Source organism: Sabethes cyaneus, chromosome 2 (assembly GCF_943734655.1).
Source record: "Sabethes cyaneus chromosome 2, idSabCyanKW18_F2, whole genome shotgun sequence".
NCBI classification, from domain to species: Eukaryota; Metazoa; Arthropoda; class Insecta; order Diptera; family Culicidae; genus Sabethes; species Sabethes cyaneus.
The window spans coordinates 235,078,836-235,105,646 of record NC_071354.1 but is presented as its reverse complement, the minus strand read 5'-3'; the positions used below and the strand labels follow the sequence as shown (position 1 = coordinate 235,105,646).

At 39.3% G+C, this 26,811-nt stretch overlaps 1 protein-coding gene across 1 annotated transcript in view; it reads right to left on the bottom strand.

The window, feature by feature from the left end:
* Window positions 1-26,811, bottom strand: part of LOC128736796 (putative mediator of RNA polymerase II transcription subunit 26) — a 331,101-nt gene that overhangs the window by 297,203 nt on the left and 7,087 nt on the right. The window contains exons 2-4 of the mRNA XM_053831285.1: window positions 25,496-25,657; window positions 25,374-25,443; window positions 5,507-5,633 (exon numbers count right to left, since the gene is read on the bottom strand). Of these exons, the coding sequence (XP_053687260.1) occupies window positions 5,507-5,633; window positions 25,374-25,443; window positions 25,496-25,657 (359 nt within the window). The remainder of the gene's footprint in view (window positions 1-5,506; window positions 5,634-25,373; window positions 25,444-25,495; window positions 25,658-26,811) is intronic.

The following is a 26,811-nucleotide window of genomic DNA, read 5'->3' as shown; positions in this document are numbered from 1 at the left end:
AAAGAAAAAAGCATCGAAACCTTCTTTAACTGTATAACGATGTAACGCTTTTTCCTTAGACGTACTTTCCAGTTGTGAATTTGTGATCTCAAACTTTCTGAAATTCGACACTTCAATTTTTAGAATTTACAATCCTCAAGCTCAAACCTTTGCTGAATTTCCAACTTGTCACGTTTTATGACTCAGTAACTTTTTTGCTTTTCATTCATTTTTTTTGTAATTTTCTTTCCCATTTTTCATCCTTTCTTTTGCCGTTTTTCGTTTTCAGTTTTTATCTTTATTTGTCTTTTTCTAACATTCCTCCTTCTTGTACATCGTCAGTTTCTTTTTTCCTTTTCTAGATGCTCCGTTTTTCCTCCTTTCCTGTCACACCAGAATAAAGCTTTTTGCTCACTTTTTTCCTTTTCCTCTTTGGTTTTCCTTTTTCATCTCCAATTTCTCCTCTTTTTCCTTCCAATTTTGTCTCTTTATTTGGTCTGTTCTTTTTGTTTTCCTTTTCTTCTTTTTCTGTCCCATTTCGAACTCCTATTTTGTCCCAGCTTTTTCTATTTCTATCCAGTTGGACCTTCTTAGTTCTTATTTTCCTGTATCGATTTTCTGTTTTCTTTCAAGCTATTGTCCGTTTCCCTTTCTTGTCTCGTTTTCTCTCTTATTCTTTTCCGCGGTGGGAGTTCTGTTACATTTTTTTTATCTTTTTCTGTCCTATCTTCCCGCTAGTTGTATCGTTTTCCCACCTTTGCTCTCTCGTTTTTCTCGTTTTTCTACCCACTGTTTCCTCTCATTCTTCTTTTCCTGTCTCGTATTTCACTGAAAAATTTTGACTTTCGCAGTGTTTTCCTTTTTTCCGTTTCATTTTGCTTAATTTTCCTACCATTTTTAGACTCGTTTTTCCTTTTTGCTGCTTTTCTATCACGTTCTGTTTTCGTTTCCAGCCAAATGGAGAGCCATTTTCCTCGTTTTATGTTTCTTCTCTCGCGTTCTCCTCCTCTTCTGTTTCGTTTGTTCTGTTTTTGTTACGTTTTCCGTACTTCTTGCGATGTAAATTCCAAAATTGGCGTAATAACAGACGCGTGACGAACAAACCTTGTAAAATATTTTACATCTTTTCTGGTACTTTTCTTCGTTTCCTGTCCGATTTTGCTACTTTGTGTTCCATTTTTCTTTTTCTTTCTGTTTTTCTTCTTTTTCTCTGGTCTGTTTTTCCTGTGTTTCTCTTCTTCTTTTTCTGCTCCGTTTCCCATTTCCCTTTTGTCCCATCTTTTCCTTTTATGTCCAGTTAGATGTCTTTTTCCTGTTTCGCTGTTCCGTTTCTCTTTCAATCATCCTTCCGGATCCGAATTCTTTCCCGTGGCTAGTGTTCTGTCTCAATTTTGAGATTTCCTTCAATTTGAGTCGTTTTCCCTTCTTTGCTATATCGATTTTTTTCCTTTTTTCTGCCCGTTGTTTTCGGTTTTCTTCATCTCCTGTCATCCTTTTCCTAATATTCTGATTTTTCTCTTTTCTATTCCATTTTTCCATTTTCAGCCCCTCTTCCTTTTATTCCAATCTCATTTTCTGGTTTGCTGTTTTGTTTAGTTTTGTCTGCTCCATTCTTACTTCTTTGCTCTGCTGTGCCTCCTCTTCTGTCACGCTCTGTTTTTCGTTTTATCCAGTTTGTCGTTGGTTTTCAGTTAAATGGAAAGCCATTTTCCTCGTTTTCTGTGCTCGATTCCCAATGTTCCTGCCATCTTTTTTTCTCATGTTCCATGCCTCTTTTTTATCCTATTTATTTTTTCTTTTCGTTCTATTTTTTACTTTTCTGACCTGTTTTCTTTCGTTTTCTTTATTGTTTTTACTTCTTTTCCATACCGTTTTGTAGATTTACGCTCTCACTTTTCGTTTTTTCCGTTTTTACTTTTCTCTCGTTTTTCTTTTTTCTGTCTCATCTTCTCTGCTCCATTGTTCCATTTTTCCTCGTTTCTTGCTCCATTTTTTTCCAGTCTTATTTTTCACTCATTGTATTGTATTTTCTTTCCAAATTTCCCTTTTTCGTTTTTTTATGACTCTCTTTCTTCTTGTTTTTCGTCTTCGTCGGTTCCGTTTTTCCGTTTTTAGATGCTTTTGTCAAGTTTATTTTGATTATAACCTCCCCCTTTAATCTCCGGGTTTTCTTCATTATCTCCCGTTTTTCGTCCTAATCTTTTTTTTGGTCCTTTGTTGTCTTTTTTCCAATTCCCATTTTGTCCCATTTTTGCCTTTTATATCCAGCTGGACCTCTTTCCTGTTTTCCTCTTTTCATCTATCGATTTTCTGTTTTTTTTTCTCTCGCTATTTTTCTTATCCCATTCTTTGATTTCTCTTATTTTTTATTTCGTTTTCCCTTTCTTGCATCGTTTTCCCTCCATTGTTCTCTCGTTTTCCCTTCTTTCTGCACGCTGTTTCCTCTTTTTTTTCCTGTCCCAGTTTCCACACTATTCAATCCAATCCAAGTTTTCTTCTCGTATTTCGCTTTTGTGTTCCATTTTTCCTTCAATTTCATTTTCATTCATTGCCCATCACGATTTTTTGTTTTTTGTTCAACTTTTTGCTTTCGTTTATTCCATACTGTCTCTTATCCTATTTCTTCTGTTGCAGGCTTTTCTGTCACATTTTGCTAGGGCTAGGGCTAGGGCTAGGGCTAGGGCTAGGGCTAGGGCTAGGGCTAGGGCTAGGGCTAGGGCTAGGGCTAGGGCTAGGGCTAGGGCTAGGGCTAGGGCTAGGGCTAGGGCTAGGGCTAGGGCTAGGGCTAGGGCTAGGGCTAGGGCTAGGGCTAGGGCTAGGGCTAGGGCTAGGGCTAGGGCTAGGGCTAGGGCTAGGGCTAGGGCTAGGGCTAGGGCTAGGGCTAGGGCTAGGGCTAGGGCTAGGGCTAGGGCTAGGGCTAGGGCTAGGGCTAGGGCTAGGGCTAGGGCTAGGGCTAGGGCTAGGGCTAGGGCTAGGGCTAGGGCTAGGGCTAGGGCTAGGGCTAGGGCTAGGGCTAGGGCTAGGGCTAGGGCTAGGGCTAGGGCTAGGGCTAGGGCTAGGGCTAGGGCTAGGGCTAGGGCTAGGGCTAGGGCTAGGGCTAGGGCTAGGGCTAGGGCTAGGGCTAGGGCTAGGGCTAGGGCTAGGGCTAGGGCTAGGGCTAGGGCTAGGGCTAGGGCTAGGGCTAGGGCTAGGGCTAGGGCTAGGGCTAGGGCTAGGGCTAGGGCTAGGGCTAGGGCTAGGGCTAGGGCTAGGGCTAGGGCTAGGGCTAGGGCTAGGGCTAGGGCTAGGGCTAGGGCTAGGGCTAGGGCTAGGGCTAGGGCTAGGGCTAGGGCTAGGGCTAGGGCTAGGGCTAGGGCTAGGGCTAGGGCTAGGGCTAGGGCTAGGGCTAGGGCTAGGGCTAGGGCTAGGGCTAGGGCTAGGGCTAGGGCTAGGGCTAGGGCTAGGGCTAGGGCTAGGGCTAGGGCTAGGGCTAGGGCTAGGGCTAGGGCTAGGGCTAGGGCTAGGGCTAGGGCTAGGGCTAGGGCTAGGGCTAGGGCTAGGGCTAGGGCTAGGGCTAGGGCTAGGGCTAGGGCTAGGGCTAGGGCTAGGGCTAGGGCTAGGGCTAGGGCTAGGGCTAGGGCTAGGGCTAGGGCTAGGGCTAGGGCTAGGGCTAGGGCTAGGGCTAGGGCTAGGGCTAGGGCTAGGGCTAGGGCTAGGGCTAGGGCTTGGCATCAAGCGGCATTCCTCGCTTACTGTAGTGCATTGAACTTTTAAATTAAATGCGGTGATGCACAAATATTATGTCCAAAACATGGTCCACAATTCAGTCCAAATCTGTTCCAGAATTTGGAACACAATTTGATGAAAAAATGTGATCCACGATATAGTTCAGAACCAAAATATGGTCCAATTTGAACCAGAATCTGATTAAGAAAAGGAGACCAAAATGTGGCCCTGGTCAGAGTTGAGTTCGGGTCTAAAATCTGGTTTTGGACCAGAATGTGGTCCAATGTGTGTTCCAAAACCAGATTCAAAATCTGGACAAAAATTTGATCAAATACGTGGTCCAAAATCTGGTCCAGTATCTAGTCCAAATCTGTTCCAATAGTTGTTACAAAATTGGAACAAAATAAATGTGGTTAAGAAATTAGTCAAGGTTCAAAATCTGGTTGGTGGTTTAAAAGCTTATCAAAAATAATAAACTTGGAAGTTGGAAGGAACACTCATCGGGTCTAGAATGTCACGCTACGGCTCTGATTCCGTCGCCTAAGTTTTCGCACAAGACTTGAATCATGATTAGGTTCTAATAAATTATCGATGCAAACTATAGACATGGTTGCACATTTTACTAACATATTTTACGTTCAGAACATCAAATTCGTTTAGGTTGACATTGTCGTCCCAGACATGGGAAGCAACAATGTGCTTACATATGATTGGTAGCTTCATCATATATGACAATGCTTGGCGGTTATGAAAGTTTTAATATAGAATCAATAGGAAAAAAATAAAACTAGAGAATGCCGATGTTTAAACTGAACTAAACCGATGTTTAAACTGAACTCAACTGAAGTTTAAAAGCAGTCATTCACTTCTATTAGATCACACTGAATCTATAAAAGATTGAATTAAAGTTGAAACACAAAATCGAGTTGAAAAATATTTAGAACATAATGAAACAAACTGCAATCTAATATGATATGAAACCTGACAAACAATTAAAAGTACATGGGTATCGATTGAAATATGAGGCAGGTTAAATCCCCATAGAGATAATATGAGTTGGAATGAAAGATAAAACAATCTGGTTGTCACCCTTTTTGCAACGGACCCAGGCACGCCACCGCCGGTCAAAGGGCCCACCAACACACAAGACGATGCTCGCTGGCATTGGTGCTCCGTCGCACGCGGACCAACTAGATTGAAACTTACTCCAATCGTCCATCATTCTGGGGGGAGTATAAGACAACAAAAAATAGAACCGAAAGAAAGCAAAGTTTTCGTCTGATTAAAAATGGTTCGATTGGATGAAAAACCACACTGTACCTATTGTAGGTACAGTGTCTGCCGGAGGACTGGAGCTGTGTTCTACCGAAAACTTTCGGATTTGGTCAATTTCTTACGAAATCCGGATCAAAGCGCACCCGGGAATGTTCCAAATATGCAGCAGCCACCGGCTACAATCTTACCGGACAAAAGCCAACCCGGCAAAAAGAATGGGATCGACGGACGGGATTAGGCGTAGGCGGTGTGGTATCGGGTTTACGTGGGCGAATTTTTCCTTCTTCCTTAGTGTTCCGAAGCAGGCTAAAGAAGCGAAAAACTGCAGCGTTCTTGCTTGTGCAGCAAGCAAGCAAGCAAGTTTCATTGAATTTAAAATTTTCCAGCCAATGAAAAATATTTGCTGGACGTGATTTATTCATTCGTTCGTGGCGGTGGAGCTGAACGAAATCGAACTTTTTCTCCCTTCCGATTCCGGCCGGCCCTTTGATCTGCCACTCCCACCCCGGGCTGGAAAGGTGAGGAAACCTACTGCTATGCTACTCACCCGATGGCCCCGTTGGAGAGGAGCTTCAGCTCCCGGTCCAGCGTTTCCTGGATGTTGCGCTGCGAGTACAGATTGATCGGCGAGTTGAACTGCTTATGCACCAGGCGTCGCTGCATCGTGGCCATTGCTGTGTCGAGGAGCGAGAGCGGGGGGTGTTCGATTTATTGCACTTGGGTTCGATTGATTATTTAGCGACTGTTACAATTTGATTGCACTCAAATTAAACAAGTTGTGGGTCGGTTGTGAGCTGGACGAAACTTTCTTCTTTCCGGTTTCTTCTACGGGGATGCTATATACAGTGTAGGGGAAGTTTTTTTTTTTTCAAAGAGGGTAAATTTATTGAAAACTTATTGAAATCGAAATAAGAAAGGAGCCTCATTAAAACACGACCAGCCGGAACTCGATCTGCAAAAGAGGGGAAAAAATTGGTTGGTGTAAGTTTTGCGTTGAAACTAGTTTCGAATAATGATGATGGTTGGAAACATTGTGCAAACAAAGTGTTCGCATTGAGCGTGTTTTCTTATTTCTGCGTCAATTGTGAATTTAATCGACCGACTAGGTTTCACTGATAACCTCTTTCCATATTTTCACGCATCACCGGTTCCGCACAGACAATGTTCAGCGAGGCGACAGCCATCAGACAAAATATTGACCGTAATAAATTTTAATAATTAATTAGTACGATGCATGTTGCTGAGCTGCGCGTCAACCATAGTGTCACCAGGTAGGCTCAGGTGGTGGTTAATGCTGAGGTTTACCCCCGGGAGCTTTATTCCGGTGACCCCGTCAGTAACCTTGGCCGCCTGCCGGCGCGGCGGGGCTCTGTCAGGCAGGACGAATTAATCTGGATGGAGTTAATGTTGTGTGCGCGGTCTATTACGTGACTTGCTGTGTTTAAACTTTTCTCCGACAACATATCATGTCGAATGGCAAAGTTCAATTCCCTTCCCTGGGCTGACGAATGTTCGGAATGTGTGTCGGAGGAAGTTAATGCTGGGATTGATGTTGACTGCCAGCCGGCAGTCATTGCTTGGGGATAAAAAGGTGAGCATGTTTGTTTGAGTCAAATATTTTGGTTTATACAGTCGGTGTCATCACCTTTCAGCCATTTTGATGAATGAACCACAACAATTGGTCGGTGTTAAAGCAGATCGGACCAAGCTGCAAAATTTAAAAAATGAGGTAATGACAGCAAACCATCAAGAATTCTCTAAGCTATATTTTACTCTAACTAGGTAACATCAATGTTGCAAACAGTCAGAGTTATGACATGATTTCGAACGATTGATAGCTATAAACCATACAGAGCAGCAAACTTTGAACGCGTTTTTACAAAATCAGAGTTTTGTTACTTGGTTGGGTCTAACACCGACCAATTTCAAGTCTAGTTTCAAGTTCAATTTATTACTTAAGTCCAATTTTAAGTTAAGCGGAAAACTCCAAACAAAAGTCCAAGAATTTTGCTCTGCCTAAGGGATTTTATTTTAATTTTTTTTGTTTTTATTGATAATAGTGATAAATGTTCAATGAAAACACTTTTTGTTATTTCTGAGTTAGGCCATTATAAATATTTTATGAAGTTTTCCTTCCGTTGTTGGGCCACTGAAGCATTTTTACTTAAAGTGTGAACGTGAAAACCGAATCTATTCTTGCTTGTTATATGAACGTTATTAATATTTTTCATGCAAAAATCTACAAAAAAGAGAAACAAAATCCAAAGAATTTTTTTTGGCCGATTTTCGGAAATTACATTGCGTTCCGTACACTCCTTATAAGCATTTTTCGTGCTTTTTAGGCTGTAAAGTCCACAAACAATTGATTTTATTAAAAAAATTGACTTATGTGCCACAAATTATTTTTTTGCCCTTCGATTTTTTAAGCCATTTTCAAAGGGGAAAGGATTACAAAAATTTAAAAATAATTTGCAATGGCCTTATTGCTGAAAAAGTCCGTTTTCTTGCGAATCTTAATTCAAAAATATATATGTCTTGAACCAAATAACTCAAACAGTTTCGTATGAAAATGTTAAAAAAATTTCTTAGCATAATAACGGACGGACCACCAATGGATCTAAAGATAATTCGTCTGCTGCCGTTTCCCAGAAAAAGACGTAGAAAAGGAAAAATAAGATAGAAGGAGAAAAAACGGAAAAGAACATGAAAGAAAACGTGACACTGGAAACACTGGTAAAACGGGTTAGAAAAAGAAGAAAAAAGCACGAGAGAAAAGAATAAAAACGGGCATGAGAAAAAGAAAAACGAGAGAAAAAACGTAACAGCTTGGAAAGGAAAATGAAACATTAAAAAGAGAGAAAACAGAAAGAAGAAACCGGAGGCAGGACAAAAAAAAGTTGAAGAACGTTAGAAAAAAGAAACAAAAGAATGGAAAACTCGAGAGAAAACGATGAAATGAAGTAAGAAAATGAAAATTAACTGGATAGAAAATGGGACAAATTAGGATCAAAAAGGATTAAAAGGAAAAGAGAAACTACAGGAGCAGAAGAACGGAAGAAACGAGAAGAGAACAAGAGGAAAGATGGGACAGAACGTAAATAAAATGTGGTGAAAAAAAATGGAAACAGAAGACGAAAGGGACAAAAACAATAAGGATAACAGAACGTCACAGAAAAGAAAGTCTTCATCACACCCCCCCCCCGTCCCCTTGGCAAAAGGCTTGAAAAATCGTGGGGGGGTGCAGAAAAAATAATTTGTAGGATATGAGTTAATTTTTTTTTTAAAATCAATTGTCTTTGGGTTCTACAGCCTGAAAAACCTGATAAATGAGTGTACAAGTTGAGTTAACGCTTCTAGCACGAAACAGAAATGGAAATTCGAACAATGAAATTTCCGAAAATCGTCCAAAAAATTTCCTTTCGTTTTTGTCTTTCTTTCGTAGATTTTTGATTGGAAAATAATGACGTATTTATGAAAAACAAGAATAGATTTGGTTTTTACTTTTGAACTTTAAGTAAAAATGCTGAAAACTTACATTTTTTGCTCGATTAAAATTTCTCTTTGTTTTTTTTTTACCCCCCCCCCCCCTTCAGTGGCCCAACGCCAGAAGGACAAAAACTTTTTAAAATATTTGCAATGGCCTAAGTGGAAGAAAGATGATCCAAAAACGAACGGAAAACGGGATATAAAGGGAGTTACAAAGCGGAGAAAAAACGAAAACCGAGGTAGCAAAAAAAAAACAGTCGAACCGTAAGAAAGGGCAGAAAAGGACAACGTGCGAGACAGGAAAAGCGGAGAAACCAACTTGAGAACATGGTAAACGAAAAAGGATGACGAAAAACGGAACTTAGGACCTAGGAAAAGGGTAAAAACGGTACAGGAAAAGGAAGAGAGAAGTAACAGGGAAAGAGGAAATAACCGGCAAAAAAAATGGAAGGGAAAAGGAGACAAGGGAAGGGAAAATAGAACAAGAAAAAATGCTACGGGAAAAGCAGAATAATGAGAAATAGGAAAGAAAAACGAGAGAGGAATTGGAAAATTGGGTAGAGAGGCCGAGATGGGATATAAAAGGATAAAAATGGGACAAAAAACGACAGAATGGGATAGAAAGAAGAGGTCAAACGGAAGAAAAAAATACGAAAACTGGAGAAGAAAGGGATAAAAGGCAACCGATAGCAGAGTATAAAGACAACAAGGACGGAAAAAGAGTTGAAAAGTTAAAAAGAATTAGAACAGAAAATACTGAGAACGGGAAAGCAAATACAAACAAAACAGAAAACAGCTGAAGATAAGAAAGCGAAGGAAAAAAGCGAGGCAAAAAAGGAGGAGACTGGAGAAAAAGGTGAAAAAAAAACGATAAATAAAATGAGGAAAACGAGGAAGGAAATAGAGACAGAAAAGGAGAAAAACAGAACCAAAAATTATAAATACATAAAAAGTAGAACAGAAAATGACAAAAGGCGGCAGCAGGAAAACTGAGAAAAGCAAACAGAAAACAAGAAAAATGCTTCTTCATTTAGTTGCATGCAAAGCAGAAGAAAGTCAGGATAAGAGACAGTATAGAATACACGAAAGCAAAAAAAATTAACATAGCACAAAAAATCGAGGTTGAAAAAAAAACGAGTCTGAAAATGTAAGGAAAAATGGAACAGACAAGCGAAAAACGAGAAAAAAAACCAGGATTGAAGAGGGGAAAAAAGGAAAAGTGAGAGTTCACAGGAGGGAAAACGTTGCAAGAAAGAGAAAGCGGAATGAAAAATAAAAGAAATCAAGAAGGATAAGAAGAATAGCGAGAAAAACACAAAAAACCGATAGATGAAACGACTCAAGCAGCAATGTGAGTTTTATTGTACTCTTATGGTAGTCTTTAAGATTAATTTTGGTCTTAAATGCCATCATAAGAGTGTAATAAAACCCAAATTGTTACTTGGGGAGGAAAACAGGAAAAAGAGGTTCAGCTGGATATAAAAGGAAAAATCAAAATGGAAAAGGGATAGTAAAAGAAAAACAAAAACAGGACAAAAAAAGGATAAACGTGAAAAACGGGAGATAAAAAACCGGAGAGTAAAGGGGAAGTCAAAATCATATTAAATATGACAGAAGCATCTAAAAATGGAAGAACGGAACAGACGAAGATGAAAATGAAATACAAGAAAGAGAGTCAGAAAAAAACGAAAACGGGAAAATTGGGAAGAAAATCCAATACAATGAGTAAAATACAATACAATGAGGAAAAACTGAACTGAGAGTAAAAATAAGTGGAGCAAGAAACGAGGAAAATGCATTGTTCCAGAGAAGATGAGACAGAAGAAAAGAAAAACGAGAGAAAAAGAGGAAAAATGGGAAAGACGAAGCATACACCTACAAACCGGTATAAAAAAGAGGTAGAAACGATAAAGAAAATGGGAAAGAAAATAAGGAAAGAAAATAGAAAATGAGAAAATACGGCAGCAGTAAAATTGAAAATCGAGTACAGAAAATGAGGAAAATGGCTCTCCATTTGACTGAAAACAAAAGGCAAATGGGATAAAAGGAAAAACAAAGTGTGACAGAAAAAGAGAGAAAGCAGGGCAAAGAAGATAATATGGAACAAATAAAACCTTAACAAAGACAGAAAACAAGAAAATAAGACTGAAGCAAAAGGAAAAAGGAGTCTGAAATTGGAATAAAAGAATAAAAATGGGATAAAAAAGAGAAAAATAAAAAAAGGGCGAAAAAGTAAGTGCGATGGGCAAGGAAGAGAAAGAGGAAGCAGCGGGCAGAAAAAAGGATAAAAATCGTGAGAGCAAAGAAGAGAAAACGATCTAAATTAAAGGACGACGGGTCAGAAAAAAATGTAATAGAACCCTTGCCACGGGAAAGAATTCGAGGGAGAAGGGAGAATGAAAGGGAAACGGAACAGAAAAATAAGAGAAAGAAGTCCAACTAAAAGGAAAAAGGTTATAAAAGGAAAAGATGAGACAAAAGGAGATTGGGAAATGGGACAAAAAAAGAAGAAAATTAAAACTGAAAAAACAGACCGGAGAAAGAGGCAAAACTGGAGAGAAAAACAGGAAAACGGAAGGAAAAAGAGAAGAATCGTCAGGAAAATGAATAGAATTGGAGAAAAACGGGACAAAAAGCGGAAAAACGGGACAGGAAAGGAAGAAAAGGCCAACGGTGGGAAAAAGTTGGATAAAATGGAAATGGAAACTTTGGGAAAAACTCAATGAAAGGAAAGCAGGAAAAACAGAAAGGAGAAGATTCAGTAAAAGACGAAAACTGAAAACGAAAAAAGGAAAACGGGAAGAAAAATGTCGGAAAATTGGAAAGAAAATAACAAAAAATGAATACAAAATAAAAGGACAAGCAGGACTGAATAAAGGACAAAATGGGACATGATATGAAGATTAATGGAATATTGAAACAGAAAACATGAGACTGAAAAAAGAAAAACCAAAAAATGGAAGGAAAATGAAAAAAAGTGAGAGTAAAAACCCAAAAAACAGGAAAAAAAGTTGAGAACCTTGAGATTCTCTCAATTCTCTTTTGAGATTGAGATAAGACGAGATATGTCAATCCTAATTATAAATAAAACTAAAGCCTAATTTTGTGTACATGCCCAACGTCAAGTCTTATTTAATGTCCGGTGTTAGGTATATGAATTCCAAATTTTAAATCTAATTCCAAATGTAACTCTATGTCTAATCTAAAGTTCAATTTGAATCTAATCGACTTATAATTTCAATTCTAATTTTTAAGTTCAATTTCGAACATAAGTAAGATTTCATGTCCAATTTCAAATAAAAACCTCAAATTCTCGCTCCACTTCATGTCTAATTCGAAATACAAGTCCAAATTTAAGTCCAATTTCCAGCTTAATTTGATATATAGCCCCAAACCCTAATTATAGTACATATTCAAGTCCAAATGTCAACTATAATTTCTAGTCCAATTTCAACTTTAATTTTAACACCAATTACACTAAAAGTTTCAAAGGTATTGTTATGATAAGTATCGATAGATCCTTCCTACGAATTCTCGATTTTCTAGATTATTCTTCTGAAAGGTCGGGTGCCCAACTTTTTGTTCCTGACTGGGCACGCTTTAGAAAAATTCCTGAAATACAAAAAATAATCTTTTCTCCAAAAATTGTAATGAAATGCATTTTCCAGACCACAAGACGGGGCAAGCTGGTTAATTCAAATTCCACAAACGGCTTTTTCGTCACGAGTCCAATCTGTTCCCGATTATGAAGTTTCCAGCATAATCAGAAAGAAAACTCCCGACTTACGTGATCAATCTGCGATGCCCTATTATCTGCTGACACGCCGATTCCATCGCATCCCGGCAAATAAACTTCCCGAGAACATGCATATTTCGCGCACGAACTCACTGTTTTACAATTTCTTTCTTATTCCGTGTGCCACAGCAGCAGCAGCAGAAAACTTTCCTCCATTGATCATTTCCTCCTGAACCCCGCGGAGAGGCCTCAACCAACAAGCTGGCAAGTTAGCTCCCGCTTGGTTACCAAATTGAATTTAAAATCTACTTTGTCAGCGCATATATTGTGAAATTGAACTTTTTCGTGTTTTTTTTCCTCTTCACTTCACTCTCTATATCCTAAAACTCTACCCATTTCTCCCCGACGGATGCTTACTGTTTGCAGAAAATTTCGTGACGCTTGCATCGCACGCCATCACCTTGTCAGTTTGTGTCTTCTAGCTCAAACAAACACTCCCGGCGGGCTTCCAAAGTCCTGGCAATCGCACGCTCGTTCCTTCCCACTCAGAGCCAACGAGAACTCATCATTTTCCACTGTTTGATCCATCTGGAAACTCTGGCACATACAACCGCGGCGGACACAATGCTCCTTCCTCCCTTACCCGTCCGCTCAATAAGTCAGCCACATGCATTCAGCTGAACGCTCGTGGCTCTTTTCGGATTCTTTTGCGAGGAGATGAACTTCTTCACCATTTTTCGCACAGCGAAACACCCGGCTAAGGTTTAGGGTAAACGGCCCTTTCTTCAACCCGTCGGTTGGTTTCGTTTCTCAATGAATTTTTACAGTTAAGATGGAAACCCTGCCTCACTTCTTTCATGTTGAAGTATAGTCTTCAGAGCCTTTTAGCATTTCCATGAGGGATACGACGCACGCACGCTGATACTAATTTCTGTCAAGAAGAAATTTATTTTCCCCGCCCGTGACAGTTACCTGCGAAGAGTTTCCTAACACACTAGTAGGAGTAGTGCACTTTTCTTTCCAGAACTACTTTTTCTTTGTTTTGTTTCTCCTTCCGCCCAAAAAGTTTGTCCTTCATCTTTGTGATAAATTTATGATGCAACATTACTTATGTGTGTGCATTATTGTGCTGCTGCCGTTGCTACTGTTTTGCTGTTTTGCGAACGAACGAACGGAGAGTGCCTTCTTCACTGCTGGTGCAACAGCAACAGTAGCAGTGACAGCCAGCAGAAACTCTAAATGATTCTCTGATGAATTTTTGATTGAGTTCACGACTTTCACAATCCACCATTACCTAGAGCACCAGCAGCAGCGAGGAAACACGGCGACGGCTCAAGCACAAGACCTGACGGTGACGAGATGATGGGAAAAATCAAAAACATAATGGGGAAAAAGTGTCTGTGTCGGGTTAGGAAAAATGAAGCCTTATGAAAATTCGATGAGGCCACATTGATTCATGTGGGCTGCGCGAAGTTGTGGGTTTGTTTCGTTTATTTGGGATTTCAATTTCCGTTAGCAATCTGTTCAACGTTCATCAGACAGCGTTCGTTGACCCTTAGGATTGTGTCAGAAAGTCTGCTCACAAATAAAAATTATTACTTTCATAGTTTTACAAATATTCGCATTTTCATCAAATCACAGTTTTGAGAAAAACATTATTCAAAAGTTCAAACCCAATAGTTTAACTCGGAGGATTCTTTAGTCAAACTTCCAGAATCGATGAGCTAAAATCTAGGAATATATGAGCTTAATTCTGATCCATGAGTCGAATTTAGAAAATCTATGAGTTAAATTTAGAAGATCTGTGAACTAACTCCGAGCGTCCATGAGCTCAAATCAGAAATTCAACTCAGAAAATTCTTGAATCCAAAAGCAAATCCTGCAAGAATCCAACATTCTTAAATCAATCAAGGATTCTCGGAAGAATCAACCAGATCTAAGTATTTCAAGAATCCAGTTATCTTGTAAGAAGCCATGAATCTAGGAAGAATCTGAGAATCTTGACGAAATCTAAAAGTCATCGGGGAACGATCCAAAAGTCTTGAAAGGTTCTACGATTCTTAGAAGAAAGTAAAAATCTTCAAGATTCCTGGAAGAATCCAAGAGTTTTGCAAAAATCCAGGTGTAATCGAAGAATTGTAGAGTCTCCAACAGTGTTTTAAGAAATCTTGGAAGAATCGAAGAGACTTGAAAAAATCTAAAACACTCGAAAGAATTCAAGTGTGTTGAAATTCAACCCACGATTCTGACAAGAATCCATGAGGTTTAGAAGAATCCAAAAGACTTCTAGTCTTCTAAGAGCCCTGGAATAATTAGAGTTTTTGAAGGATCCAAGAGCCTGGAAAAAATTCCAAATCCACTGGAAGAATCCAAGAACCTTGGAGGTACCGAAGATATCTAAGTGGAATTCAGAAAATCTTGGTGGAATTCAAAAATTAACCAAACCTTCTAGTGTATGTCAAAGTATAGGCTCAAGTTTGCTAGTAAGAAATTAAGAATCGAATTTCAAGTGCGAATCGAAGATCTAATTACAATTGCATGTAATTTAGAGAATTCAATCTAAGAATCCACTAGACAAGTTCTGACAACCCACGAGTATAATGCCAAAAATAAAAATATGAGTTCAAATCAGTGAATACGACCAATTCCGAGAATCCATCAGCGAAAATCCCAATCTATGTGGATTCCGAGAATACAGGAGTTCCATTATCAGAATCCAGGAATCCATAAGTACGATAGATTTTCAAGTATTTTGAAAGAATCCAAGAGTCTTCAATGAGCCTTGGAAGAGTCTGAGGGTCTTCGAAAAGTTAAAAAATCCTGGAACAGCTCAAGTTTTTCGGATGAACCCAGATTCTTGAAATAGCTCCAAATTTTTGAAAGAGTCCCTAGAACCTCGGAAGAGCTCAAGAGTTTTGGAAGAGCTCAATGCTCTCTTAATGTTTGCAAAGCAGTTTTGGGATTTTGGAAGAGCCCAAGAACCTGAGAAAAATCCACCTGCAGTCGAAGAATTAAAGTGACTTTAAAAACTTGAAGTCTTGAAAAAATTAGAGAAGTCTTCCAAAGAAGTTTTGGAATAGTCGACGAGTTTTAGAAAACAACCAAATCTTTGAAAAAATTCCAAAGCCACTACAAGAATCTAAGAGACTTAAAAGAATCCAATAATTTTGAAAGATTCCAAGAACCTTGCAAGTATCTAAGAATCTAGAAAGAATTCAACTAGAAAGAGTCTTCGGGGAATCAATTAGTTTTGAAAAAATTAAAAACTTTTGGAGGAATTCAAGAGTTTTGCAGGAATCCATATTAACTGACAACATTACTCAGAAGTTAAATCCATGTGGTGAAAGTATCAGCTCAAGTTTGATTTGAAGTTGAAATCAGAATTGACATTCAAGTGCAATTAGAAGTGTAATCAAAATGTAGGACCAATTCCATACATCTGTTTTTAATGCAAGTACAAGAGTCCAAGAATACAAGTTCAAGAATCGATGAATCCTAGTCCAAAAATTCATTTGTCTATTTCTAAAAATCTATGGGACTAGTTTCAAAAATCTTTTAACGCCTGTCAGAGAATTCAACCTGAGTATTCAATAGACAAATTCTGGAATTTAATTCTACTATGTTTAATAAGTTTTAATTTTATTCAATTCCAGGTTTCGTATTCAACTAAGACGCTCCAAAAACTTCTGTCTAATTCTGATAACCCACGAGTATAATGCGAAAACGCCGTTTGAACTCACAGGTCGAAGAATGCGTCCAATTCGGAGAATCCATCAGTCAAAATCCCAAAGTCCGTCAGTTCCTGATCCTGATAATCGATGTGTCAGTGGGAATTTCGAGATTTTCGAGAGAGTTTCAAGTGTTTTGCAAGAGTTCAAAACTTTGGAAAGAATCCAAGAGTCTTAAAAGAGCGCAAGAGCCTTGGAAGAAGGGTCCAAGGGTCTTCGAAGTGTTCAACTTTTTCCCGAAAACCCTGAGTCTTCAAAAAATTAGACTTAGTCCTAGAGCCTTAAAAGAACTGAACAGTCACGGGAGAGTCTAAGCATTTTGGAAGGATTCCCAGAAGAGCCCACGAATATTTGGAAGATTTTTAAGAATCTTGGGAGATTTCTCTTAATGTTGAAAGAGACCAAGAATTGTGCATGAACCCAAGAACTCTGGAAAAGCTTAAATTTCTTGGAAAAACCCAAGGGTTTTGAAAGAGTCTTCGAATAAAAGTGTCTTGGAAAAAGAACCGAGGAAGAAGTGTATTGAAAGAAAAATGTTGCTAAAATCGTCTTAGTAAGAACTTTTGATAAACAACTCCCCGAAGAAGAGTTTTGGAAGAGAAGTCTTGGAAGAAGAGCCTTTGAAGAGGATTTAAAAAAATGGTTTTGGAAATAGAGTCTTGAATGAAGAATTTTGGAGTGTTAGAGTGGTGGGCCACTGGTGGCACGAAAATCTTAGCAAAAGGGTCTTAGATAAAAGTTTTGGAACAATAATTTTGGGAGAAGCTTCTTGGAAGCATTGTATTCGAAGAAGAATATTGGCAGAGATCAAGTGTCTTTGAAAAGCCCGAGAGTTATGAAAGAGTTCAATAATTTTGGAGAGCTCAAATTTTTGAAAGCGGATTTTGCGAAGAAAAGTTTTGAAAAAAAAGAGTCTGGGAAGAAGATTATTGGAATAAAAGTCATGGCAGCAGAGGCCGTTGCGAAAGAACGTTGGAAAAAGAGCCTTGAAGGTAGAGTCTTGGAATAAAAATCTTAAAGGAAGATACTTAGTAAAAGAATCTTAGAAAAAGCATCTTGAAGTCTTGGAGTGAAGTCTGTAAAATACTCCAATTTTAGTCGAATACGAAAGGCTAATGAAACAACACAGTTTCTGAAAATAGTTTTTACTTTTCATTCATTCAAGAGACTTGGAGGTAAGGTCTTGTAAAAATCTTTGTTATAGTATAATAAAGGTAAAAAAGAGGTGGGAGAAGATTCTTGAAAAAATACTCCTAGCATAAGACTCGTAGAAACAGCTTGAGCTTTGACACTTTTGGAAGAAAAGTGTAGAAGGAAGGGATTTGGCAGAATTGTTTTTCGAGGAGAGTCTTAGAAAAGGAGTCTTGGACAGGAAACTAAGTTAAAGCGGAGTTCAAGAAGAGCCCAAACAAAATCCAAGAATAGTCCTAGAATACTCGAAGAATAGTCTATGAAGAATTCAAAAACATTCCATGAAAATTTATTAAGTATTAGTACATCGGCTCTCGTCCTGAAGATAGGCATAAGATGCCTGAAACCGGTCGACGTGTAAGTTAAAAGTAATTTGTTTTATTTTAATATTTTATAAGAGTTAGAAGTGTCTTGTCCGCGATTGTGTCTAGTGATATTAGGGAAGAGCTTAGATAGACATAAAGAAGAGTCTAAGAAAAGCCCACGAAGAGTGCCAGAAAAGTCGCAAAAGAGTATAAGACAAGTTCTGCAAGGATCAGAGAAGAATTTAGAAAGAAGAGCAGTCCAAGACGGGAACAGAGCAGAGTCCAGGAAGAGTCCGAAAGGAGTCTAAAAAGAGTTCAAGAAAAGTTCTAGAAAAGCACAAAAAGATACAGGATGGGTCTCAGAAAGTCCAAGAAAAGTTCAGAAAGAGTCCAAGACTAATCCAAGAAGAATTTAAGAAGAGTCCAGGTAGAATCTAAGGAGAGTCCAAAAAATCTCAAGAAGATTCCAGGCTCCAGGAAGAGTTTAACCCTTAGATGCGCAATGTTGTTTTAAAACAACATAGTGAAAAACACTATCCCCAAACCCCCAAATTATGTTTACCGCCTTTAGATAAGTAAGTTTTCTTTTTAATGAATTTTTTCAGCGTTCGCATTTAAGGGTTAAGAAGAATTTTTGAAAAAATTCAGGAAGAGTTCAAAAAGAGTTCAAGAGGAGTCCAAGAATAGTCCGAAAAGAGTCCAAGAAAAGTTTAAGAAGAGTTCGAAAAAGGTCCAGAAAGAATCCAAGAAGAGTCCTATAAGAGTCTAAAAAGAGTCCAGGAAGAGTCGAAGAAAAGTTCTGGAATGGTCCGAGAATAGTCCAGGAAGAATCCACGAAAAATCCAAAAAGAATCTAAGAAGAGTCCCAGGAGAGTTCAGCAAGAGCCCAATAACAGCTCAAGAGGATTCCAGGCTCCAATAAGAATCTAAGAAGAAGGTAAAAAGAGTTTATTTATTTATTTATTTATTTATTAGGGATATTTCATCTGACATAAAATATTGTCTACATGAATAAAACCTTATACTAAATTAAATCTGCGTAATTTCTGCGCAAACAAGCGCGACGGTTGACCAAAGTCAAACAATTCCTCCGCATTCGAAAAGGTCCTTACACATTCAGTAATTGGTTCGTTGTATCCAAACACAGTCCGATGAAATTGGGTCTGCAGTAAACCCGTCGAGCGCAGTGATCGTTGCGAAGCGCGAAAGTAGATCATTGAAAGTAAGTTAGGGGCGTCAATTTCGTCATTGATAACTTTGGCTACAAATAATGCCTGTTACACCTTGCGTCTATGTTCTAGTGTGTCTAGGTCGAGTAAACGGCATCTGTCTGCGTATGGGGGCAATTCGTCAGGATTTCGCTAAGGGAGGTGTCGCAGTGCTAGTCGGACAAACCTCCGTTGCACACGTTCAATGCGCAGGTTCCAAGCTAGCTGTTTTGGAAACCAAATTAGGCTGCAATTTTAGCGGACGAACAAGGGCGCAATACAACGATTTAAGATAGTGGGCATCCTTAAAGTTCCGACCAATCTTAAAGATGAATCCGAGCTGCCGTGATGCCTTGGAGATAATTGATTCACGATGCACATTGAACGTCATTTTTGTGTCTAGCAGGACTCCAAGGTCGTTAACTCGGTCCACGCTGCGTAACTCAAAACCATCAACGGTGTAACCAAAAAGGATCGGGTTTTTAATGCGGTGAAATCTCATAACTTCACATTTGGCAACATTTATAATCAGCCAATTTTGTTTGCACCAGCTCGTGAGGAAATCAAGCAAACCATGCAGTCGGCGGCAATCGTCTATATTTCCTATCGAGGCAAATAGCTTCAGGTCATCGGCGTACACTAACCTACAGCCAGTACCCAAAAGCAGGGCAATATCGTTGAAGAACAACAAGAAAAGCAATGGTCCCAAATTACTGGAAGTTAAGGAAGAGTCCAGAAAGTGGTCAGAAAAAAGTTCAAGAAGAGTGTGAGAAGAGTCAAGAAGTGAGTGAGAAGTTCAAAAAGATTTTAAGAAGAACCCAAGAAGAGTCCAAGAAGAGTCTAGGAAGAGTGCAATAAAATTCCTAGAAGAATGTGATAGGATATCAAGAACCCACGAAAAAACTGTAATGTGTCCGAGAAGAGTCCACCAAGAGCTTTGGACGAATCTAAGCGGAGCTCAAGAAAAGTTTAAAAAGAGCTCTAAAAGAGTTCAAGAAGGATCCAAGAAGAGATTGGAAAGAGTACAAAAAGAAAACAAGTAGACTCCAGGTAGAGTTCAAAAGAGCCCAATAGTCCAGAGTCCAAGACGAATGTAAAAACGGTTCAGCAAGACTTTAGCAAGAGTCCAGGAAGAATGCAGGAAGATTCCACGAAAAGTCCAAGAGGAATCTAAGAAGAGACCAAGGAGGGTCCAGCAAGAATCCAAAAAAAGAAACTCAAGATGATTGCAGCGTCCAGGAAGAATTCAAGAAGAAGGTGAAAAGGGTTTAGGAAGAGTCCAGAAAGAGTAGGAAAAGCGTCCAAAAAGAGTGCGCGAAGAGTTCATGAAAAGTTCAATAAGAGCCCTAAAAAGGTCCAGGAAGCGTCCAAGAAGAGTCCAACAAGAGCCCGAGAAGGAACAGTTCAAAAAACCCAAGAAGAATCCAGAGTCCAAGAAGAATGTAAAAAGGGTTCGAAAAGAGTCTAGGAATAGTCCAGGGAGAGTCCGAGAAGAGGCCAAGAAGAGTCCAAGAAGAGTACAAGAAGATTCCAATAAGAGTCCAAGAAAAGTCCATAAAGAGTCCAAAAAGTTCAAATCCGAGAAGAATCTAAGAAGAGTCCGGGAAAAATCCAAGAATAGCCTGAGAAAAATCCAAAATGTGTCGAAAAAGAGTCCAAGAGAAGTTCAGGAAATGTGCAAATTGAGTTCAATAACAATACGAGAAGAGATCAAGATAAGTTAAAAAAAATCCAAAAATAACATACGAAGTGTCCAAGACGATTCTAAGAAAAGTGCTAAAAGAGTCCTAAAAATTCAACAAGAGATCAGAAAGAGCTCAACAAGAATCCAAGTAGAGTTCATGAAGGGTAATAGGAGCATCCAGGAGGAGTCCAACAAGAGTTCAGAAAGAGTCCATGAAGAATCCAAGAAGTTTCTCAAAAGAGTCGTTAAAGATTGCAAGAAGAGTCCCAGGAGAGTCCAGTAAGAGCCAAATAAAAGCTCAAAAGGATTCCAGGCTCCAATAAGAATCCAAGAAGAAGGTAAAAAGAGTTACGGAAGAGTCTAGAAAGAGTCCAAAAATAGTGTGCGAAGAGTCCATGAAAAGTCCAAGAAGTGCCCGAAAAAGGTCCAGAAAGCGTCCAGGAAGAGTCCAGGAAGAGGCCAAGAAGAGTTCAAGAAAAGTCCAAGAAGAGTCCAAGAAGGTCAAGGAAGAGTCCAAAAAAAAAACAAAAAGAGTCCAGATTCCAAGAAAAGTGTAAACAGGGTTCGGAAAGAGTCCAGGAAAGGTCCGAGAAGAGGTCAAGAAGAGTCCAAGAAGAGTACAAGAAGATTTCAATAAGAGTCCAAGAAAAGTCCATGAAGAGTCCAAATTAGTTCAAGTCCGAGAAGAGTCCAGGAAATATTCAAGAATAGCCTGAGAAGAATCCAAGAAGTGTCGAAGAAGAGTCTAAGAGAAGTTCAGAAAAAGTGCAAATTGAGTCCAAAAACTATACGAGAAGAGATCAAGATAAGTTAAAAAAAAATCCAAAAACAACCTACGAAGTGTCCAAGACGAGCCTTAGAAAAGTTCTAGAAGAGTCCTAAAAATACAGTAAGAGATCAGAAAGAGCTCAACAAGAGTCCAAGAGAGCCCAAGTAGAGTTCAGGAAGGGTCATAGAAACGTCCAGGAGGAGTCCAACAAGAGTTCAGAAAGAGTTCACGTAGAATCCAAGAAGTATCCCAAAAGAGTCGTTAAAGATTCCAAGAAAAGTCCAAGAAGAGTTCGAGAGAAGTCCAGCAGCAGTCCAAGAAGAATCGAAAATGGGTTCAAAAAGCGTTTAAGAAGAATCCAAGAAAAGTCCAAGGAGTGTCCAAGAAGAGTCTAGCAAGAGTGCAATAAAATTCCAAGAAGAATGTGAGAAGATATCAAGAAGAGTTCACGAAGAATCCACGAAAAAATTGTAATGTGTCCGAGAATAGTCCACCTAAGCGAATAGTCCAATCTAAACGGAGCTCAAGAAAAGTTTAAAAAGTACTCAAGAAGGATCCAAGAAGAGATTCGGAAGAGTACAAAAAGAAAACAAGTAGACTCCAGAAAGAATTTAAACAGAGTCCGAGAAAAGTGCAAGATAAGTTGAAGAATTTAAGAAGAATTCAAAACGAGTTCAAAAAGAATCCAGGAAGAGTCTTAAAAAAGTTCAGGAAGAGTTTAAGACAAGTCAAATAGGGTCCGAGATGAGTTGAAGATGGGTTGAAAAAGAAGAACCTAAGAAAAGTCCAAGAAGGGTTTGAGAAGAGTCCAAAAAGAGTTTGAGAAGAGTCCAAGGAGAGTCAAGGAAAAATGCAAGATATGTCGAAAAAGAGTTCAATAGGAATCTAAGAAAAGTTCAGATCCCAGAAGAGTCCAAGAAAAATGTAAGTTAGTTCGCAGAAGAGTTCAATAAGCATCAAAAGAATAGTTCAAGAAGAGTCCCAAAACAGTCTTGGAAGAATCTGAGAGTCCTGGAAGAATGCAAGAGTCTAGGAAAAATGGAAGTGTTTTAAAATCCGAGACTCTTGTAAAAATTCAAAAGTCTGGGAAGAACCCAAAATTCTTGGAAGAATTCAAGAACCTTCATGGAAGCTAAAAGTCTTCGGAGTAATAAACAGCCTTGGAAGAATGTAAAAGTATTGGATGAATCTGAACGTCTGTGAACAATCCAATGGTTTCAAAAAAAAAATCCGCGAGTTTTAGAATATTCGATGAGTGTTGGAAAATCAGAGAGTTTTGGAAAAAAAACTCAAGAAACAGGCCGGAGCATGGACAGTCTTGAAATTGCTCAAGACTTGCGGAAGAGCACAAAAATCGGTGAGGAGCTCAAAACCTTATAAGTGTCGAAAAATCTTGGAAAAGAGCAAGAATTTTGGAAAACGTGTCTTGACGGAAATATCCTGGAAAAAGAGTCAGGCTTTTGGTGAAGGGTCTTGGAAGAATAATCGCAGAAGAGCAAATCTGTGGAAAGAGCTTTGCAAGAAAAAAGTATTGAAGGAGCAGACATGTGAGAAACGTTTAGATAGATTAGCCCAGGAACATGAGTTCGAGAAATGGTCAAGAATGGTCTAGGAAGAAAGTCTAGGAAGAGTTTTGAAAGTTGAAAGTTTGAAAGTTCAGAAAGAGTCCAAGAAGAGTCAAAACATAAGCAAAGCAAAGCCTAGGTGCTACATTCCGTTATTGAAACTTGACGTTCTGTTTTTATACGACAGACTTCGCATCCAGCTGCTAGAATGCAGGACAATTGCAGGGCCAGTTGCTACGATCCTATTGACTCTAACAGCCTCTCCCAGTCGAGATTCGAACACACGACGACTGGCTTATTAGGCCAGTGTCATACCTCGAAGCCAATTGGGAGGCACATAAAACACAAGAAAGAGTCCAAAAAGAATCTGTGGAAAGGGAAAGTCGAAAAAGATTTATAAAAAAAGTCTAAGAAGGGGTAAAATAGAAAACAGTCCAAAAACAATCAAAGAAGAGAACAGTTTAAGAAGAGTCTTAGAAGAGTCTATGAACAGACCAGAAAGATTTCAAAGTGCGTCCAAAAAGAATGCATGGAAAATCCATGCAGTGTTCTAAGAACGGTCCAAGAGGAGTCCCGGAAATGTCCAAAAAGAATGCAAAAAGACTCCAAGCAGAGTTCAAGAAGAGAACAGGAGCACTTCAAGAAGAGTTCAGTTGTCCAAAAATATTTCAAGAAAGGTACGAGAAGAGGCCAATTGGAATTCAAAACGTGTTCACGAGGAGTCCACAAGAAGATTTTTATCTGCGTAGTTTTACAAAAGAAATCGGAATTTCGTAAACATACATTGATTTTTGGATCATATTGAATCGTTAAGATTTGGATATATTTAATTTGTAACCGAGACTTAATTCGCACCACACTACAAAATTTTTAACAGATTACGATTCACTCTTTTAAGGATGGTTAAACTATCAGCTATCAATTAAAATGCGCCCAGTTGTCATAGGCTTAATGAGAATCCTAGTTGCACATCCATTCACATTCTGAGCCGCAGTCCAGCACGAAAACATTAGTTTCCGACTCAAATGATTGCACCGCAAATCACATCGCAATCAAACGGCATAACTCGTACGCTCAAGTAACGTAACAATAATTACTTCACAATTGCACGGTGATATTCAGCACCGGTCGGTCGGTCGGTCGGCCGATCCTAGCAGAGCGGGAGAAGCGGTAATTTAATCAAACAATAGATATTATTTCCCGCTTTGCGGTTGCCATGTACAGTAGTATGATCGCGTCGTCGGTTATGATTGAAGGTATATCGAGGATATGAAATTAAATTTCAAAATTAATTAAAATCATTTTGAATCAAAGGCGTGATGCTAATGTTGCCGAAGGCACATCGGAGCTTCTCAGTGGATGTATGATTGCTGGTATCATCCTAGCGTTGGCTGTTGCTAGAGAGCTGCTGTTCTCTTGATGCTGCCTGCTACTGCTGGCTGCTTCGGAATGCCACAACACAGTTTCCACAGTTTCTAGCTCCGGGAGGGAGGTCGGCGGTTTTCGCTCGTGGCTTACGGCGGATGTATGGATGGATGGATGAACGGATGACGGGGGAAAATGGCAGTTTCGAGATGTGCCATAAATGCTAAGCAGGTGAAATGATGAAAATTCAATTCATTCGGCTCGAGTCGACGACGATGGTGTGTACCTTTATGTATGTACGTTCGGAGGTGTTGGAAAACCTCTGGCTTGCTTGCGACGACTGCCGACGACGACGACGCGTTATCGTTGTTGGCGCGTGGATTATAATCCGAGGTAAAAGTCGAGACACGGAGCAAAATAAACGGCGAGACGGGACTGGCTCATCCGGAGCCGTTCCACGGTCTCGGCTACGAAGCGATTGCTGACGATTTTCTAATTAAAACTTATTTCATTAGGTGACGGTGCTGCTTACTTTTCATTAGAATGCATCGACTTATTAGTTTCCGCTGCGGTGACGCCTTATTTGGCTTCATATTGGAGGAAAAATAGGATTGATTTGGGACGGTGCTGTTTGCACAAAGCAAATTATGTTGAATTTGACCTGACAGCAGCTGTGAGAACTACTTCGAATGTATTGTTCAACACGTAGAATAATCGAACCATTCTGTCCAATTATCGTTTCCCAAAATAGCTAAATTTCAATGTGGAGTGACGTTTATCCGAAACGAACATGTTGTTAGTACGGCTTAATCCTGTAGAATGCTATATAAGATAGTACAACAAGCCTTTGTCTGTCATAAAGACCACTAATTGACACATTGCCATTCAGTTGAAATTCAGTAACAAACGATTGTAATCTGGCAGTGGAGTAAAATCTGCATGAGAACATTTCCATACACAGTCATTTCAATGCTGTTAAACTCAACTGCGAAGCAGTATAGTAGAAGACTCAACCACAACGTAGGAAATTAATTTCGTTCCAATCAATTGTAATTTTTTCGCACAAGTGATCTTCCTCAATAATAAAATCGTTTACGTCCGGCTAGTTTGCTTGTTTTTATACGGGATGAATGTCCGCTCGTCCCGGACCAGCTCTAATCTACGTGCCGTAGATGTGCGAAAAGAAAGAAACGCACGACGATAGACAGAAATGATAGATCGACAAGATAACCGAAGCTTTGCCAAATGAGTAACGTCGCTGGCGATCTACGCGAGGGAAGCTTTACATCATTATACCGGGCTTTGCCCTCCAAGCAAGCAGGCTGGCTGTTTATCGTGCGGGAAAATTCCGGCTGGTCCAGGCCGCTGGGTACCTACCGAAAACCGTTGCGTTGGTTGGTTGGTGCAGGCAGGCAGCAGCAGTTCCCATCTTGATGAGCGCTTGTCGCTGGGCGAAACATGAAGATTAGTCAATTTCATGGTTCTTTCCCCGAACGAACGAAACGTCTTTCGGGCGATTCGGGCGAAAGTAATAATCCAATAGTCTCCTGCGAAGCGGCAGCTGACGCTCGCAGCTGCTGACACGGTACGCACACGGTACGGTACGGTACGGTACCTGCCCCCGTGTCAATGTGGTTTCCCGGAAAGACCGGTCTGCCGAGCTGGGGATAATCAACTTTCAAGGTGAACTGGGAAATGAGCCTAGGTGAAAATCAATTTTATGCTAAGCAAATTTTAGGACTGTCATGGCCGTGGTTCACTTACACTGCTGGACCGACGGTTGACGAAAATAAGTCATGGCGAGCGCTGGAGGTGATTATAGATTTAGCGTTACACGTAATTTACTGCGACAGAACAGAGCAGAATTTGTTGAAAAAATCTAAGTTGGATTCTTATCGGTAAATTACAATTTATTCAGTTATTCATTTGTGTAAATTACGTGTAAGTCGTATGCTTAGAGATGTTGTTTCAACAAAGTTGTGATTGTGGTCAGTATTGAATTTTCTGTAATTTTACTTGGTTTTCGCATGATTGAAGTGTTTGGAGCGTCTTCAATTTTAAATATTTGGCATATTAATTTGCATGCTCTTGAATATAAGTCTGTTCCAAATTTTAAATCTACTTTTTCTCACTGGGATTAGGACTGAGGTGCTCTGACTGAAACACTGGGATACTTGGTCACTGGGACTTTAAGGTATTGGGACACTGAGGCACTTGACACTTGGGACATTTCACTGATTCTTTTTGGATTTTTTGTTAACTTTACTCGGTCTTGTCTTGAACTCTTCTTGGGTTCTTCTGAAAATCTTTGATTCCTCCAAGAATCTTGAATTTTTCCAATAACCTCGGAGTCTTCTAAGATTCTTGGATTTTTCTAAAAATCTTCAATTTTTTCATGGATCTTTAGTTGTTCCGAAAATTTTAAATCTTACCAAAATTGTTGGATTCTACCAAAAATATTAAATTTTTAAATATTTCCAAGAATATTGAATTCTTCCAAGACTCCTGGATTCTTCCCAGAATATTGGATTCTTAAAAAACTCTTGGATTTTTCTAAGACGCTTTAGCTCTTCCAAGAGATATGGATTCTTGCCAAGAATGTTGAATTCTGCTAAGACACTTGTATTTTAATTTTAGTCCCTTGTTGAACTCTTTCTGAACTATTTCTGGACTCTTCTTAAATTTTGTACGGTCGCTTCATGGAATTTATTTTTTTATCGCTTCATGGAATTTATCGTGCTCTTTTTAAACTCTTCTCGGACTCATTCCAGACTCTACCCGGTCTGTTTTTGAACAGACCTTTTCATGTATTCTT